The following is an 18,822-nucleotide window of genomic DNA, read 5'->3' as shown; positions in this document are numbered from 1 at the left end:
TCATCCTTGATCCTCTGAACAGTCTGGAAATTCATTTAATTAATCAACGTGAAGTTACTTGGGATTCCACCTTGCGGCAGAAATTTATATTAACCTAGTGCAAAACATATTGAACAAAAAATAATAATCGTAAAATAGTATTGGATTAATATAATTTAGTTTTGAAGTGGTAGACAATTTCATAAATTCAGCACCCAATGACTGGGTAGTACACCCGAAATAATTATGTTATAGGCTTTACATCCCACTAACTACATGTTTTACGGTTTTCGGAGACGTCGAAGTGCCGAAATTTAGTCCTGCAGTAGTTTTTTAATGCCAGTAAATCTACCGACACAAGGCTGACGTTTTTGAGCACCTTCAAATACCACCGGATTGGGCAAGGATCGAATCTGGCAACTTGGGGTCAGGAGGCCAGCGCCTTAACCGTCTGAGTCACTCAGCCCACGTACACCCGAAATGCTTATCTTAACCCAATGAACGGCCCTGGTAATGCTAACAATGTTGACGTATGGTATAGCAGCACTTCACACAATGATAGTAACCTGAGTAATGAAACGTTCAGACACTAAAGGTATAATAGGTTTTTAACTATTAAAGAACATGAGTGCAAAAACTCTATTGACTAAACATTGATATTTAACCACATGGACGAGCTTCAGTTCGACGTTTTCTGCTTGATAACAGATAACGACAGCATGAATCTGAAGGTGTTGGTAGTGTAAAGGCCTACGTTACAAACCCAGCTAATCCCTCAAGTCACTATATCTTCTGTGTAACAGTATACATATTGCTCCATCTGTCACACTTATAAGTTTTGTTATACTCCAAGATCCAGCCAAACATTTTTGCCGGCAAAGCACAGATTATTGTAAAATATACTTTCATCTAAATCACTCGACATTTTGAAGCATATAGACACTGATGGAATAACACAATATATATTTTTTCTAAATTAATATTTTTCGAGAAACACGAATAGTTCGGAAGTAGAGAAATGGCTCCCCTAAACTCAGACTGATTCTAAAAATGAAGTATGCACTCTACAGTTTTCTCATGGACTTCAAAATAATCACGATGTATATTCCTATTTCTCTCTTGTATGAGAGGCATGGAACATGAAGAGGCTGCTGATGCTGATGAAATGGGAGACCCAATTTTGAGGTCAGAGTTTGACAGAGCTGTGAGTGACCTCAATAGGAACAAGGCACCTGGAATTGATGACAATATTCCCTCTGAATTACTGACTGCCTTAGGAGAAACCAGCATGGCAAGGTTATTTCATTTAGTGTGCAGGATGTACCGTATGAGACAGGAGAAGTCCCATCCGATTTTCGGAAGAATGTTGTTATACCTATTCCCAAGAAAGCCGGTGCTGACAGGTGTGAAAACTACCGCACCATTAGTTTAGTATCTCATGCCTGCAAAATTTTAACACGTATTATTCACAGAAGATTGGAAAAACAAGTTGAAGCTGAGTTGGGAGAAGATCAATTTGGCTTCAGAAGAAATGTAGGAACACGTGAAGCAATCCTGCCTTTACGTCTGATCTTAGAGGATCGAATCAAGAAGGACAAGCCCACGTACATGGCATTCGTAGATCTAGAAAAGGCATTTGATAATGTTGATTGGACCAAGCTATTTATGATTCTGAAGATAATAGGGATCAGACACCGAGAACGAAGAATTATCTACAATCTGTATAAAAATTAGTCTGCAGTGATAAGAATCGAGGGCTTTGAAAAAAGAAGCAGCAATCCAGAAAGGAGTGAGGCAAGGCTGCAGTTTGTCCCCTCTCCTTTTCAATGTTTACATAGAACAGGCAGTAAAGGAAATCAAAGAGAAATTTGGAAAGGGAATCACAGTCCAAGGAGAGGAAATCAAAACCTTGAGATTTGCCGATGATATTGTTATTTTATCTGAGACTGCAGAAGATCTCGAGAAGTTGCTAAATGGTATGAATGAAGTCTTGGGTAAGGAGTACAAGATGAAAATAAATAAGTCCAAAACAAAAGTTATGGAGTGCAGTCGAACGAAGACATGTGATGCAGGAAATATTAGATTAGGGAATGAAGTCTTAAAGGAAGTAGATGAATATTGTTACTTGGGTAGTAAAATAACTAACAATGGCAGAAGTAAGGAGGACATGAAATGCAGACTAGCACAAGCAAGGAAGAGCTTTCTTAAGAAAATAAATTTGCTCACTTCACATATTGATATCGGGATTAGAAAGATGTTTTTGAAGACTTTCGTTTGGAGCGTGGCGTTGTATGGAAGTGAAACATGGACGATAACTAACTCAGAAAGAAAGAGAATAGAAGCTTTTGAAATGTGGTGTTACAGAAGAATGCTGAAGGTGAGATGGATAGATCGAATCACGAATGAAGAGATACTGAATCGAATTGGTGAGAGGAGATAGATTTGGCAAAATTTGACGAGAAGAAGAGATAGAATATTAGGACACATCTTAAGACACCCTGGTTTTTGAAGGAAGTGTAGGTGGTAAGAACGGTAGGGGTAGACCAAGGTATGAATATGACAAGCAGATTAGAGCAGATGTAGGATGCAATAGCTACGTAGAAATGAAAAGGTTAGCGCAGGATAGGGTGGCATGGAGAGCTGCATCAAACCAGTCTATGGACTGATGACTCAAACAACAACAACATGGGATGCATTGCCATAGGTAGACTAAAACCTGGTCCACCTATTGCACTCAAATTCTGTAATGGGTAAAAACACGATCAAAACAAGTACTTTCTCACATTACTGTGTAGAATTAGAGATCCTATGTGTCCACTGACTCATATAAATACACTCGCACACTTATATTCTACAAAGAAACTGAATTTATCGTCAACTTTCATAAAATTACACCGACTACATCCAATAACAACAAACCAACACAAATCCACTTTTCCAACAATTCCGGCTACTCGATTTGCTATCTTTGAACGATCGGCTGGATTTTATCGTTGTAGGCAACGATTTGATTAAGGTCTCAGCAAGACCAACTACAATATCCGTAATTGTAGTTGGTCTTGGTCAGGAGTGGAATCTCTTTGGGAATCGGTCTTGGTTGGTCTTGCTGCGATAATAGACAGCGACTATCGAGAGAATCGTGTTTTATATATTGTATCGCAGGGGGGTTCGGTATTTGGTTCGGTGTTGTTTATCTATTTATGAGATGGATATAATTCTACTTATATCTGTTGCTTCTGGTCTTATCGTATTGTTATGTGTCCTCGTCGTTTTTAAACAACGGAGTTCAAAAGGTACGTTACTTTATTTAAGTCAGATGTAGGCTTGTTTATATGAAAATGATCCTTTCTTATATCTACGTGGAGACAACTAGGTTATGTTCCGTATGTTTATTGTGGCAGTGAAATGTGTTATGGTAGGGAATGGACATGTATTCCACTTTTCCGTAGCAACGTGTGGAGACATAGTATTTCAGTTTAATTTCAGGTTTTCTGTTAGGTTAGTTTGACGTAACTTTGTTTCTTCAGAATCCTGAAAGGAAAAGTGATTCCATATAATAATTTCCTGAAGAATGATGATGATGATGCTTGTTGTTTAAAGGAGCTTAACATCTAGGTCATCGGCCTTCCTGATGTTGTTGAATCATGAGACCTGCACCGTACTGTGGCAGATCAACTGCTGGATTTATGATTGATTGGGGAGTTAGCTATATATATACTGGTGGACAGAAATATTCACACATCAGGGTGTACGTACCTTTAATGTTTACTTATCCTTATAATTTTTAGGCCCTATTAATACAAGTGACAAGTATTTCTGTTTGTACATCCAAACATAAACAAAAAATAACCATTAAATTTTAGCAATACTGTGTTTCTGGGTGGACATAAGTATTCACACAGTCACTTACTGTATGTTGCACTGTTTGATTTAGTTGCATACTTCTAGTAGTGTGTATGCATCCCTTTGGCTTATAGTAACAGCCTTCAGTCTGTCATGTAGCCTATTCATTGTAGTAGCTTCCATGTTACTGCTTCATCAGTATTCCCTCATTTCCTTCAGCTATGTATTACTGGAAATATGATGCTTTCTGATTCTTCTCTTTAACTCATCCCACAAAAGCTCAATAGGGTTCATGTCTTGGAACTGACATGGCATTTGTAGGGTGTGTGGAACCTGTTATTATAGAGAATTCAAGTAAGTTCATTATATGCTGTATGTTTTGGATCATTGTCCTGTTGGAAATTGTAGTCAGTGTTCAAACCTATATTCTTGGCACTGACTTTCATATTTCTCTTTGAAATATTCAGATACACATCCTGATCCATATTTCCATCACTAAATATCGCTCTTGAAGCAGCCATGCACCCCCAGACCATGACACCAGCACCACCATGTTTCACAGTACATGACATATTAGCAGGTTCAGCTCAGTATTTCGTCTTCTCCACGCTAAAATACGTCCATAATGATCCAAAAGGTTGAACTTGCTCTCATCAAAGAAAATTACTCTGTTCTGGAACTCTGAGTCCTTTGTCACATATTTATTTGCAAATTGCAGCCTTTTCTTCCTATTTGTCTTGGTGATAAAGGGCTTCTTTCTTGGAACTTGAGCATTGTAGCCAGCTCAATGAAACCTCCTCCTGACAATCTTTGGGTGAACTTGTTTCCCATGAAGCTTTCGTATATGTGCAGCAATCTCTGATGAACTTATTTTAGGCATTTAAAAAAAAATTTAATCCTTAGAATGTGCCTCTCTGCTCTTTGTGAAAGGTGACATGGTCTTCCAACATGATGCAAATTTTATCAATGTTTTTTGTTTTTTTTATACATTTTAACAACACTGGACACAGTTTAACGGCTCCTCTTAACGATCGTTGCTATTTCAACATATGATTTGCCCTCTTCATGTAACATTATCTTTATCTTTCTCTCTTCTGGTGTTGTTTCCTTCCCTTTTCTACCCATGTTGTTGTCACTTGCGTATTGCCAGCTCGGCATACTGACCTTGCTGCTGTCCTTATTCAGCGACAGTTAGTTTGGAACTGCGGCTAATTGTGCTGTTATGTTTACATTGTACCCCCAGTGCCTGAATACTTATGTCTGCATCAACAACAACACCTATCAGCATTTCTGTCTCTGGCTTTAAACCAATGCTTACATAAGTTTGTGTATATGCAGACATTATCGGCACATGATACAATTAATGGACATAACAAAGGCGACAGTTCATCACCTTGATTATAAAGGTAGGATCCACATTCAGTAAGACTGTATGTGAATACTTCTCTCCACCAGTGTATGCACCGGTAGTCGTTTGTAGTATTTATCAATGAAAAAATAGATTAATTCTGCTTCTAATTATTACAGTTGAGGGACCAATGACATAAATGTTAGGTGGTTGTGGTGCTTAAAGAGGACTGTGGATCAATCACCACTGATCTGCATTTAGAGCAATTGCCTAAGTGGCAGATTCCCTATCAGTTGTTTACCTAGTCTTTTCTTAATTTCAAAGAATTTGGAAATTTATCAAACATCACTCTTGGTAAATTTTTCCAATCCCAAACTCCTCTTCCTATAAATGAATATTTACCCCAATGTATCCTTTTGAATTCCAACTTTATCTTCAAATTGTGATCTTCCGTACTTTTAAAACCATCTCTCAAACTTAATCATCTACTAATGTAATTCCAAGCTATCTCCATATAGGCCTACCTCTTAGTCGATCAGCTCGTCTCCTTTCTCCCAAGTCTTCCCATCCCAAACTTTGCAAAATTATCTTTATCTTTCTCTCTTCTGGTGTTGTTTCCTTCCCTTTTCTACCCATGTTGTTGTCACTTGCGTATTGCCAGCTCGGCATACTGACCTTGCTGCTGTCCTTATTCAGCGACAGTTAGTTTGGAACTGCAGCTAATTGTGCTGTTATGTTTACTCTTTTGTCAGAAATCGCCCAGAACAAATCAAGCTCTTTGGATTTTTTTTTTTTTCCAGTTCTCGAATCAAATAATAATGATGATGCTTGTTGTTTAAAGGGGCCTAACATCTAAGGTCATCGGCCCCAAATCAAATAATCCTGGTGAGGGAACCATACTCTGTCATGGTCTTATTAGAGATATGCCCACTCCTTTACATCCTTACTACAACCCCTAAATACCCTCGTAACCATGTGAAGAGATATTTAATCTTTATTTACTATCCTGTTTATGTGTTTACTCCAGTGAGGATGTTTGTTTATATTAACATCTAGGTACTTACAGTGATCCCCATGAGGAACTTTCACCCCATCAGTGGAGTAATGGTGCACACGGAAGACTAGAAATATTAATCTATACGTACACTCACCTGCACATCACCTCCGCTGCTTAATTGATTAGTAATGATACTTGTTTGAATGAAGAAAATTTGAGACAAATCCCCAGGTTGAAAAGACATCTGAATGTCTGTGCTGGTATATTAATTGTACCTAACATGAGGCTGACATATTATACACATTCAAATAATACTGGATTGAGCCAGCATCAAACTTGTCTGCTTGTCTTAAGAAAGTTAAAGCTGTAGCCTGCTATCTGAGCTATTTGGCATGGCCATTTTAAGATGAAAGCTGTTTGTGCTGCAACAGTAGATCATTTTTTAAAAAGATAATCAACATGCATAAAATCTTAAGTTCTCAGGGGGAAGTTTTTAAGAGCCCTGTATTAAAGAGACTTTGTGTTTCGTTTTAGTGGAAATTATTATGATAGTTTCAAGAAATGTACAGTCGCTCGAAAAATAAATGAGTGCATGGTACTGTATTTAAGTTCTTTCCAGGTTCACTTTTCTCAGAGAAACAATTGAACCTATTGGCCTAGATATGTTTGTTGTTGGTATCCACAGGTTTGTACCTACATGGGAGATGAATTTTATTTTGATACTGTTTAAAATAAGTCTGATAAAATATTAAATGCGAGGAACATACAACACTATGCGTTCAATTTAAAAAAAAAAACTTTTTTTGTGAGACTATAGATATGTACCTACTGGACTTGCCTACATAAGGGCATACTGATTTATTTGGACTACCAAAACATCCAACAAATATTTTGGTTAGAAGGTCCACCAACATAACCTTATATTACTGCAGACATTGGATTCTTCTCAGTGGAACTTGACTTGTAGACTTGAATGTGTGCTTCCTCCATAAGGAATATGCAGAGGCCTCTGATGTTATGGAAACATCTAACATCGTCAAAAAGTCCTTCACTATCTGAATGCCTAAAGTAGTTCTAAAACTACCATATTCCTTATGACAGGGAATATGGAGCGAGTTAGCTGGGTGGTTAGGGTCGCGCAGGTGTGAGCTTGCATTCAGAAGACTGTGGGTTCGAAACCCACTGTTGGCAGCCCTGGAGATGGTTTTTCATGGTTTCCCCATTTTCATACCAGGCAAATGCTGGGGCTGTACCTTAATTAAGGCCACACCCACTTCCCTTCCTAGCTCTTTCCTATCCCATCGCCACCATAAGACCTACCTGTGTCAGTGTCTCGTATAGCAAATTGTAGAAAATAATAACAAGGCATGTGATTAGAGCTTAGCAGCTTCAACTGAAACCTTTTAAAGAATGTAAACTGCAGATTACTTCCTTCTGGCCCCTATCATTCAAGACCAATGATAGCTTTCTAATCTGTAGAAGGGAGTATCCCTTTGCGAGCCAGTTGAAGTGAAGATCACCCAGTGATCTCAAATAGTGATCACAGGTCAGTGCTTGGCCAGGTGTCATGGGAGACATTTCTGTTGAGCTGACATTGAAGCCTACTATATCCGTGCTTTGGCTCTTACTGCGCATAGCTTGATTACACCAAAGTGGGTGCTGGCGTTAAACAGGCCAAAATAACCTGTGCTGCCGGCTGTCGTGCTGAGTGTTGCTCTGTATTGAGTTATGACTGTTATGCTTTGCTACACTGGCAACAGTGCATACACAGTCTTTTCTCTCATACTCACCCTGCTCTCTCTCTGTTGCACCACCTTGCAGAACTAGCGCTTATAGTGCTTGCCTTCCAGGGTCTCACTTTAATTTGTCATGTACTAATAACTCCTTAAGCCCCAATATTCACTTGAACTTGTCAAAACGAGCAGGAAAAATTGAAAGATAGATAACAAAGTATCAATAAATATCCCTTTTGGCACGGGCTGACTGATGCAAGATGCAGCAAACCCTGTCAGGTTCCAAGCAATATGGCCGATGATGTCACTCTGACCACATGGCCTCCAGAATCTGCTGACAATCTGGCTGAGCCGAATTCATGTTGGCAGGCCAAGATCCTAATTAACTTTTGCACCATGGGTTTGTTTTGAGGAAAGCTATTACACAAGGTTTGAATAACCAGAGAAAACTACATGTTTAGATTAATGGGAATGTCAGTAACAATTTCTGGATATATGATTACTGATTTATCAGATGCTGTAGTCATTTTTACTTCTCTGCTTACTTTGCAACAACTTTGTGAAATAACATTTAACTGTTGTGCTAGTTAGCAGGTCCTTGATTATGGAGAAACCTACAATCTGATCATCTTTAACTCTGGATTCTAAATATTAATTGAAATTTAATTGAATCGGTTATTTCAGAAACAACACAACTTGTCATTTTTGTGGGTATTGATTTAGAAAGGGATTTGGATAAAAGAATCTTAGGCCCATCTTTTTATGCATAAAAGAAACATGTGCAATGTCTACAAGCTTGAAAAAAACTGATTAGAAAAGTCCATTTTTTTTAGAAACAGCGCATGCATTGTTTCTACAGCGAGGGAAATTTTCGGCTACCAGTTATCTTTGGCAGCATTGAGCTTATTAAAGTAAGTTGGTGTTCCCAGGTGTTGAATTAATTGTTTCTTTTCTTTGAATATTACAGACATAACCTAGTTGATTTATAGCTGCATTTATGAGCAGTGTTTTAGCCAAATAATAAATTATATATAATGAGTGGAAGTGATAGTAGTGAAGAAATACAGTCGGAGCCTAAAACAAGAAAAGGTGTTTTTAAGGAGAATAAGAGAGATATTTTAACGAGGATAAGAGATATTATTAGGAAAGCAAGACTGAAAGGTGATGCTTACGTATCTTACTGTGGTAAACAAGTTTCAGCAAAAAATCAAACTTTTCATAATTGCAAGTGTACTGTTCGATGCTTTACTAACATAACTGAAGAACATAGAAAGGAAGTAGGGAACTATTATCATTTGCTAGAAAGCAAGAATGTTAGGCATGTACTTACAAACACTTGTGAAAAGAGGGAGGTGAAGAGGAGAAGGAAGGGGACAGTTTTGGGCCCAAATGAGGAGGTAGACCTGAATCCAAAACTTGGAGGCCTAGAGCTAAAGGACACATTGCAAGAAGAAATGCAAGTCCCCTTAGGGGTGCATGATTTTTTGCTGAAGGAGAACAAGGAATTGGTTTGGCAGCTCAAGTACCGGTGCATGCAAGAAAAGAGAAATAACATTTCTTTGTTTATAAACTTAAGGTCAGAGGTGAACTTAACAGAGGTTTGCAAAAGGGCTTTCATAAGTTTTTTCGGTGTTACTGCAAGTTGAGTTTGTTGAATCTGTAACTTATTGTGTGCTGGTGTAAGTTCTCTCGATCAGTGAGGAAAACAGAGGAGCAGTAATGCTATCAGTGGTGATGTACTTGTGAGGATCAACGAGTATATCTCAAAATACGAAGTGAAAGTTACCCACTACGGAGGTAAGCCTAAAAAATATATTGCTGCTGGGCTGAACATTACAGTGATGCATGACCATTTTATAAAAGACAATCCTGACGTAGCGAATGCAGTAAAACAGTTTTTTTCGGACATGCTTCCGAGAAAACTTTGGGTATTCTTTTGGAAGACCACAGGTGGACGTTTGCTCCACCTGTGAAAACTTTAAAATGAAGATTAAAGGTCCAGAACTAAGTGAAAATGCTAAAAGAAATGTTGCTGCTGAGCAAATGGTTCTTCAGAGGCGAGCTAAAAAGTTTTATTTGAAGATGAATGAGATGGCAGCAAATAAAGATGATGGTACGGTTGTTGTCGCATTTGACTTTATGCAAAATCAGCCACTTCCATTGATTCCAGTCCAAGAGGTATTTTATTTGCGGCAGTTGCAGTTGAATTTTTTTTTTTGTATTCACAATCTAAAATCTAATAAGTCTGAATTGTACATGTATCACAAGGGTCAAGCCCATAAGGTACCTGATGAGATTTGCAGGTTTTTGTGGATGTATTTATCTACCCTGCCTCCTTCAGTTAAAAAAGTAATACTGTTCAGTAATGGACCAAGCGGACAGAGCAGAAATCATACAGTTGTTTAATGGGCCTTTGTGATAGTGGCAAATTCAAGAAAGTAGTTCACTATTTTCCAATACGTGGCCATTCTTTTATGGCCTGTGATAGGGATTTTGGATGTATAAGAAAAGTCCTACGCAAAACTGACCATGTTTACACACCTCAGCAGTATGCAGACTTTTTTTTGAAAGCTACTAGGAGTAATCGTTTTACCATTCATCATGTTGCAACTAGTTCTGAGTTTTAAGTTATTGTGGCCCAAGCACTACAAAAGAAATGTATTTTTTGCTAAAACTTCTGGCCACCTTGTACCAAAAGAAAAGAAAATAGCTTTCAAAGTGTCAACATACAAAGAGTTCAGGTTCTCTAAACTAAATAAGGGTAGAGCACTAGTTTATCCTTTCATTGACTCTATAGTGTTCAACACATTTTCCTTCTCGAAAACAAGCGACATTGGATTTCCTCCTACTCGAAAGGCTTACCCTGAGGGCCGAGTGTCAATAAATCTTAAGAAAATCAAAGATCTTGAACAACTTAAGCAGTATGTTGTTGGTTACGAGTTCTTTTACGATGAGATCCTCAGTTGGCCTACAACTGCACTAGAGGTGCAAGACATGGATGGACCTGGTGATGATCAGTGAAATCAGATTTTTTTATGTTGGTCTACTCTTAACTCTATATTGTTACATTTATATGATTTCTGGAGAAAATATAAATATTAGTACATATAGGCTAAACCATGAAAATGTGTGGGAATCGCCACATTACTGCAGAAACAGCATATGTGCACTTCTTTTGTTATTTGTGGCCTTTCAAATAGACTTGGAAATTATTTTTTTTTTCACAAGTAGATCTGAAATACACCTGTTTACCATATATAATTTGTTGGTGTCAGTATTTTAAGTTTCACTCAAAAGGGAAAGTTTTTTCCTTATTCTCAAAACTAAGAAAACGAAATATGTTGTTTCTGAAATAACCGATTTAATTATCCTCTACAGTGGCATGCAAATTGACTACATCCTGGTCTTTGTCAAGACCTCAAAGATGTTCCATGTAAAATAGCCATGATACAACATCTGTCAGTAGCCCACCTGCTGGCCATGATTGTTAAGACGTAAACTCTTTATGGTCATTATGGTTAGCCGGTTCGAGTCTCATTGGTGGAAAAAATCTTCACCATCAGAATGTTGGGCAGTAGAGTTGGAGAGGTGAAGGCATACAATTTCTAATCACTAGATTGCATGCCAAACGCCTGGATTCAGTTCCAAAACTCTTTGCAATGTTGATGCGGAATGTGAGCATATGATGATGATAATTCATCTGTTGGATGAAGATGGTAAACCTTGAGCAGATCCCTTGGTGTTATTTGACAGGAGTGGGCTTTGTGTGAACGCCGGGTTTCACCCTCTCCCATCATCATCATCATCATCTCACCTATATTCGGAGGTTGCCTATGGCATCAAATAGAAAGATCTCCACCAGGCGAGCTGCACAATCCTAACACTCCTGGCATACTGTAAATAAATAAAACTGACCAATCATTTGAAAGTTATGTGTAAACCACTAAAAACTAAACATGTAGTTTGCACAGGGCCATCAGAAATCAATTAATGCCCTTCAAAGTATTATGTGACATTTTAGGTAGGCATCGGGGAATAAGACTATGTTCAAGGTAACACAATAATCTTTCCTTAACTCCTCATGTTAAGGTTTCTCTGAGATGCAATTCAAATGGACAAAGACTTTAATACCCATGGAGGGTGAGGGTGGGGAGCTATATTCACCAAATACAAGCTTAATAACATTGTTGGAAAATCAGTTAGAGAAACAGATCATAAATCAAACTTAAGGTAAAGGCACACAGCTGACTTGAGGAACAGTGACGTAATGCAAAGCACAGGGGGAAGGTGAACGACGCCAGGAACTTAATGTGCGTATTGGAGAACAGAACCATTGAATCAATTGTGCCTGGGTGTTAATGAAAACATGAATGATATTAGAACAGAGTCTAACAGGAATCACAGGGGTACTAATCTAATACACATTATACCAACACATTTTATTTGAGTTGTCTTGTTATATTTTCATAATCTCTTTTCTCATTTGTTCTGTCTCCCTTTTTTAACAACAACATGATAACATACTAAAATATGGAAATAATAAAAACTTTGTAACAGTACACTCCAACAATTGTTTTCTCCATCATCTAGGTATTACAAAAATTTACATGATCATGTTGGTAGTGAATAGTAGGTTCGAATCCCACTATCGGCAGCCCTGAAAATGGTTTTCCGTGGTTTCCCATTTTCACACCAGGCAAATGCTGGGGCTGTACCTTAATTAAGGCCACGGCCGCTTCCTTCCAACTCCTAGGCCTTTCCTATCCCATCGTCGCCATAAGACCTATCTGTGTCGGTGCGACGTAAAGCCCCTAGCAAAAAAAAAAAATTGGTAGTGAATAATAGTAGGAGTAGTAGGTAGGAAAAATTACAGCAAAAAAAGCCTCAACAAAAAAGTGTGTGTGTGGGGGAGGGGGTGGTACAAACAAGAAAATGCTATACTATGAAAACAAATAGAATTACACCCGATAGCTAATTCCAAAAGAGGGTAATGAACTTCATCCGGCAAGCAATACAAAGAAGATTAATATATAGAGAATTTCATAAGGGAAAAAGAAAGAAAAATGGTGCGTGCGTGTGTGTGTGTGTGTGTGTGTGTGTGTGTGTGTGTGTGTGTGTGTGTGTGTGTGTGCTGTAGCAAGGTCTTAGAGAAAAATTATTTTCTTTACTGATTTCACCTTCAACCCTCAGCAAAGTTCCAAAGTCGTATCCCCCTTTATTTTCTTGACCAATTAGTATGCAGAAAGCAATGGGATAGCTTGATGAGTAATTTCATCCTGTTGAATAGCACATTAAAATATGGGGAAATCATGCACCAAAAACACAGCCTATAAAAAGTGTGACTTCAATGCAAAGAAGAGAAAAAATACATTATTATTAATTATAATAATACTTTGAAGGCTAGCAAAATAATTTTTGCTCCTTTACTGACTTGGATTCATGAGATCTTTCCAGCAAGTCCATGACAAGTTGCTATAATATAATGTCCAGTGGTGAAAACAAATGTTAACAGTTTACTTTTTTGTTTCGCAGAACCCTACCTCGCCTACTAACGATTAACCACAGACCAGCTGCAAATCAGTTCCTCCTTCATGGACACCTTATATAGAGCCCTGCACGGATGCGGATATCCGTGAATATCCGCGAAGTTAGTGTCTTGGCGGATAGAAAGTGTATGCCAGTGCAGATAATTTTACTGATAATTTCTAAATAATGTTTATTGATTTTCACTCAGGTATACTCTTACTTTTACTTGTAGTTAGGCGACCCTTGACATTGGTATGGGAGAAGGGTGATATATAGAGCATTGAGTCCATAAAGCCGTAAATCTGACCTAAGCCTAACTGCCTTCTGCCCGCAATTAGTGGAAGGAAGGAACAAAAGTCCATACGTCGGTGTTGTTGCAACAGAAAATCCCTCATAAACCTGGGACTGTAGCGGTTCTGGTGCCAGGTGTCAGGCCTATTGTATTATGTAAATAGTTCTATCCATTTCAATATCTTGGTTGTAATATACTGTAGTTAAATATTTATAATATCCATGGATAACTATTTGCGGATGCAGATAACCATTCGCGGATGCGGGTGCGGATGAAGGAAGTGCGGATGTTATTTTGTATATCCACGCAGGGCTCTAACCATATAACAGGAACAGTGAATGGAGTTGCGAAGTTTTGAGTCCCTTCTATACTGGGGCTTAAGAGGGGAAGGAAGGGAGGTCTTTGCCAAGCGTAGTACACTATTGGGCAATGAGGTGGCACAACGATGCTAAGAATCACCTGGTATGGTGACAAGATCACAGAAGCAACAAGTTAGCATGAAACAACTTTGGAAAGTCAGTATTCAGTTAAATTGTTCTGTAATATATCTGTAAGTACGGAGCACAGAATTTCATGAATTTAAAATATCACTGTCGAAGATGGAAGGCAGACAATGATCTTGGAGTTCATTGAGAGAAATGTCATGGAGTCAAAGATGATCAACTAGCATCACTAAGTACGATTACATTTTCAACAAAGATTTAGAAAACGATTTAGTGTTGTGTAAATCCAAGAGAAAATACAAGAAGGTCAACTACAATGGCTTAGATAAATGTGACCCGTTGCGCAGAAGGGGACCCAAAGTCAACAATGTAAATTTTAGTGTAGAGCTGAACAAAAGTGTCGGGGGTGTAATATGTCATGAAAATTAGTGAAAGCTGTAACTACATTTTACTAAAAATACAGTTTCTTAATAGCAGCAGTCAGCAATTAACGTCTTCTTAAGTACTACACCTAGAAGTATGAATTCTTTCCTGAATGCTGAGTAGAATAGAATACTCCCATCGCCTAATTCTGGATTGCAGGGAACTGGAGAGAGAGAAATCATTTTTTGCAATCCAGATTATTTTGATACACGGATGATTTTGTTACAGTTAATTTATTTATTACTACTTTAAATATTACAAGTACGCCTATTTACGATTTACACCCGATCTCTAAATTGTAGTTTCTAATATTTTTATTTTTATCCTAGACGTTAATATTGTTATATAGTCTACGCCAACATGTATCTTACCCCTGTCAGTTTGTGTTTGTGCAAGTATTTGTGTCACGATTCTGAACAGTGTTATTCTTAGTTTAAAATAGACATTATGAATTTACTGAATGACTGTATGAAAGAATGAATGACTAAATGAACGAATTGCCTGATTGTATTGTATTCATGCACGCATGAGTGGATACAGAGTCCTCTTTCCCAATCACGGATCGCCACCAAATGGGGAGAGAGAGTATTCATTAATGAAAGATTGAATGAATTTAATGCTCTCGGTCTACATCTATGGAACTCCATCAGATAAGTTGAAAACATTCCATGTGGATGAATGCATGAATGAACGAACTGAATTCATGCACGCATGAAAAACAGGTCTTTCTCTCAGTCACGGATAACCACCAACTGGGGAGAGAGCTCTTGTTATTGAATGAATGAATCTCAGCCTACAGCTACGGAACTCCAGCAGCTAAGGAAGGAACATTAATCTATTGTAAGCTAAGGAAGTTCACATGCAATTAACAAATATTTACCCTAATGAAAACAACAATACAACCATAATACTAAAAGCTGACTTAGTGCTTTCTTTCTTTCTTTCTTTCTTTCTTTCTTTCTTTCTTTACTTTGCTTCTTTTTTGGTCCCATATGGAATCTGAAATATTTATCCCGAATGAGTAAATTTATAATACCAAAATTTATAATGTCCACTAACGGACCATTCATATAGGTAACATAATATTTACTATCTCAAAAAATATTGCTGTCCAACGCAGTGCGATCCATACTTTGTTTAACAATTTTACAGTGTATAAAATTCTTTCTATTTTTGCTTTACAATCACTACATACTGTCAACAAGTGTGCCTCCTCTATTAAATCCCCACATAACAAACAGCAATTTTCTTCATTTTTCTCTCTTAGACCCTTATTGTTATAGTTATCCACTAGCAAGATACCCGTGCTTCGCTACGGTATTATACCGAAATTTATAATTGAATGCTTAACGTTTTATATATAATCCGCCAAAATTTGCAATCTGACGGCAAAGTTCCTCCCATTTTTCAGTCTTTCTTTCTAGCAATCGATTTTGTACTTCCTGGGCTAGCTCTAGGTATTCCGCCCGGTCAGTTGGGTCCCTAAATCTTTGCCATCTTTTTCTTTCCTATAAGCATTTTTAATATGGATCAAATCCTTAAGGAGATCCGGCGTGGTGTCATCTTGGGTGCCTTGGCAGTACTGAACCTGTGGTCGGACTGCATTCGTAGTAATTACCCAGCCAGGACCTGTTTCCAGCGTGATCCGCACATTTTGACAACGGTCCAGAACATTATTATTATTAGGGTGGGTGATATTAGTTGAATTTAGGTTATTATTATTGTACTTATTATTATTGATGTTCTGTACCCCGCAGCAAGATGCAAGACCGCTACTTGGCGGTAAATTAGATCTGCTGCCATTGTCATTGCTGACAACGTGACCAGCACTATTGTCACGCGTAGGCAAGTGCGCAGGATTTCTGGTGATACGAATAATATACTTCCGTGCATTATTGACCTTATTATAGAAGTGAACAATTGTATGGTCAATATCATTCCTATCGTTCATTTCAAATGTGTTTAAATTTTTATTTATATGCCAGGAGAATCTACTGTAATCTAACTTTAAGTTCTCCAAAGGAAAAGATGGCTCTTGGAAACGAACCCAGAAAAGATAAAAAATGATCGGTTTATGATCAGAATCAAGTACATTATGAACAGTAAAATCAATTGGCCTCAACACCTTTTTCACCCTACTGCTGTTAAGATGATTTCCTTCCCCCCCAAAAAGAAGGCATGTTTCGTTATGTTTAAAGGAGGTTCCAAATACCAATGTTCACGTCTGTTACCTTCAGTTTTGAGATATACGTATCTCCATAAAAATAATTCCTTTTTTTTTTTCACTTCCTTTCATACTCTCCCTCTTAAGTGAATTTTCTGGAAAAAATACTTGTTTCTTTATTAGTAAAGGATCTTCTAAATACCAATTATCATGACTGTAACATCTTCAGTTTTTGAGATGTGTCCTCATAAAAGGAATTAAACTCCTTTTCACTCTGCCCCCCAAAATACATTTTTCTTTGTTTTTAAAGGAGATCCAAATACCAATTTTCACGTCTGTAACAACTTCAGTTTTTATTAGATGTACGTGTAAGTATTCTCATAAAATTAATTCAATTAATTTTTCAATTCTTTTTCACTTCCCCCCCCCCCCCGGTCAGATTTTTCGAAATCAAAGGAATTTGTGTTTCTTTACTTTTAAAGCTGATTCCAAATACCAGTTTTCATGTTTGCAAAATCTTTCGTTTTTGAAATAATAGTATCTTCATATAAATAATTCAACTAATTTTTCAATTTCCCCTGCCCCCCTTAAGTGGATTTCCGAAAACAAAAAAAGTGTATTTCTTTGTTTTTAAAGGAGATTCCGAATACCGAATTTCACGTCTGTAACATCTTCATTTTTTGAGATATCAGTATCCTAATAAGAAGTGGTTTTTCCGAAAACATACATATATATATTTCTTTATTTTTAATAGAGATAAAAAATACCATTTTTCATTTTTGTAACATGTTAAGTTTTTGAGATATACTGTAGACATGCTCATTTTAAAATTTCACCCTCTTTTTAGTTCCCCTTAGGTGGAGTTTCCGAAAACAAATCACCTACAGGAGATTCCAACTACCAGTTTTTACGTCTGTAACAGTTTATGTTTCTGAGACATAGGCTACTGTAGATATAGTCTTTCTAAAAATTCACCCCATTTGTCACTCCTGTTTAACCCCCATTAATTGGATTTTCCAAAAACAAAAAAAATACTTGTTTCTTTATTTTTAAAGGAGATTCTAAATACCAATTTTCAGATCTGTAATATCTTCAGTTTCTCCGATATAAGTATCTTCATTAAAGGCATTCTACCCCTTTTTCACCCCTCCTAGTGGGATTTTCTGAAAACAAAAAAATGTGTGTTTATTTTTGAAGGAGATTCTAAATACCAATTTTTACATCTGTAAACTTTTAAAGTTTTGAGATACATTCATTTTAAAAATTCACCCCTCCCCCTTTTCACCCCCTTAGCGATGGAATATCCCAAAATATTTTCTTAGCGAGCATTTTCTTGTATCCTCAAAATTCCATTTCTTTATCTCCAGTAGTTTTGGCTCGGCGATGATGAATGAGTCAGTCAGTCAGGACATCATCTTTTATATATATATATACTCGTCTTCGCTAGTTGGGGGCTCCACCCCCAATTCCTCTACATTACAAGTGGTCACATGGAAAATTACTGTGACGAACCGGTACTTCGTGACGAAAAACGGATTTTGCCACCAGATGGCCCATATATTCGCTTACATATTTGGTCCTTTAATATTTTCTTGTACCATATATTCACGATTTATAGAAAAGATAGCGTTAAACGTTTTGGCGTGGTGAAAATTACGTACGATTCTCACAAGATAAATTATTTTCCTAACGTAACGGGGAGCTGTAGTCTTGAAACTTGGCAGGTTTACCGTGGTTGAAACGATCTATGTTTCCGTTATTTGATGTTTTGTCGTATCTGCATCGAGTTCACCGTAGATTGGTTTAGAACCTTGGATTAGAAGTACAGTGTTTACGTATTACTTTCGTTTTTCCATTTGTACACAGTGCTAGAATCATACATTTTGCTCACATATGACCCACGAACGTTCCAATGAGCCTGCCAAATTTCATGATTCTATCGGTCTTAAAACAGTGTGAAACAGTAAAATTAATTGCGGAAAATGTAACGAATTGACGTTAAATCTGAAAAATGCAGCTCTGTCCAAGGCATAAGGGATCAAGATACTACTAAAATTCCCGGGACCGAAGTTGT

The 18,822-nt window shown here is 37.5% G+C and overlaps 1 protein-coding gene across 1 annotated transcript in view; it reads left to right on the top strand.

Moving 5' to 3' along the window:
* Window positions 1-3,081: 3,081 nt before the first annotated feature.
* Window positions 3,082-18,822, top strand: part of Ddrgk1 (DDRGK domain containing 1) — a 157,991-nt gene continuing 142,250 nt past the window's right edge. Inside the window, exon 1 of the mRNA XM_067142387.2 lies at window positions 3,082-3,272. Coding sequence (XP_066998488.1) covers window positions 3,185-3,272 — 88 coding nt within the window. The 5' untranslated portion in view covers window positions 3,082-3,184. The remainder of the gene's footprint in view (window positions 3,273-18,822) is intronic.

The sequence above is a fragment of the Anabrus simplex genome, chromosome 1, assembly GCF_040414725.1.
Source record: "Anabrus simplex isolate iqAnaSimp1 chromosome 1, ASM4041472v1, whole genome shotgun sequence".
Classification (NCBI taxonomy): domain Eukaryota; kingdom Metazoa; phylum Arthropoda; class Insecta; order Orthoptera; family Tettigoniidae; genus Anabrus; species Anabrus simplex.
Note: the sequence above shows the minus strand (reverse complement) of the source record. Positions and strands in the feature narration are given on the sequence as shown.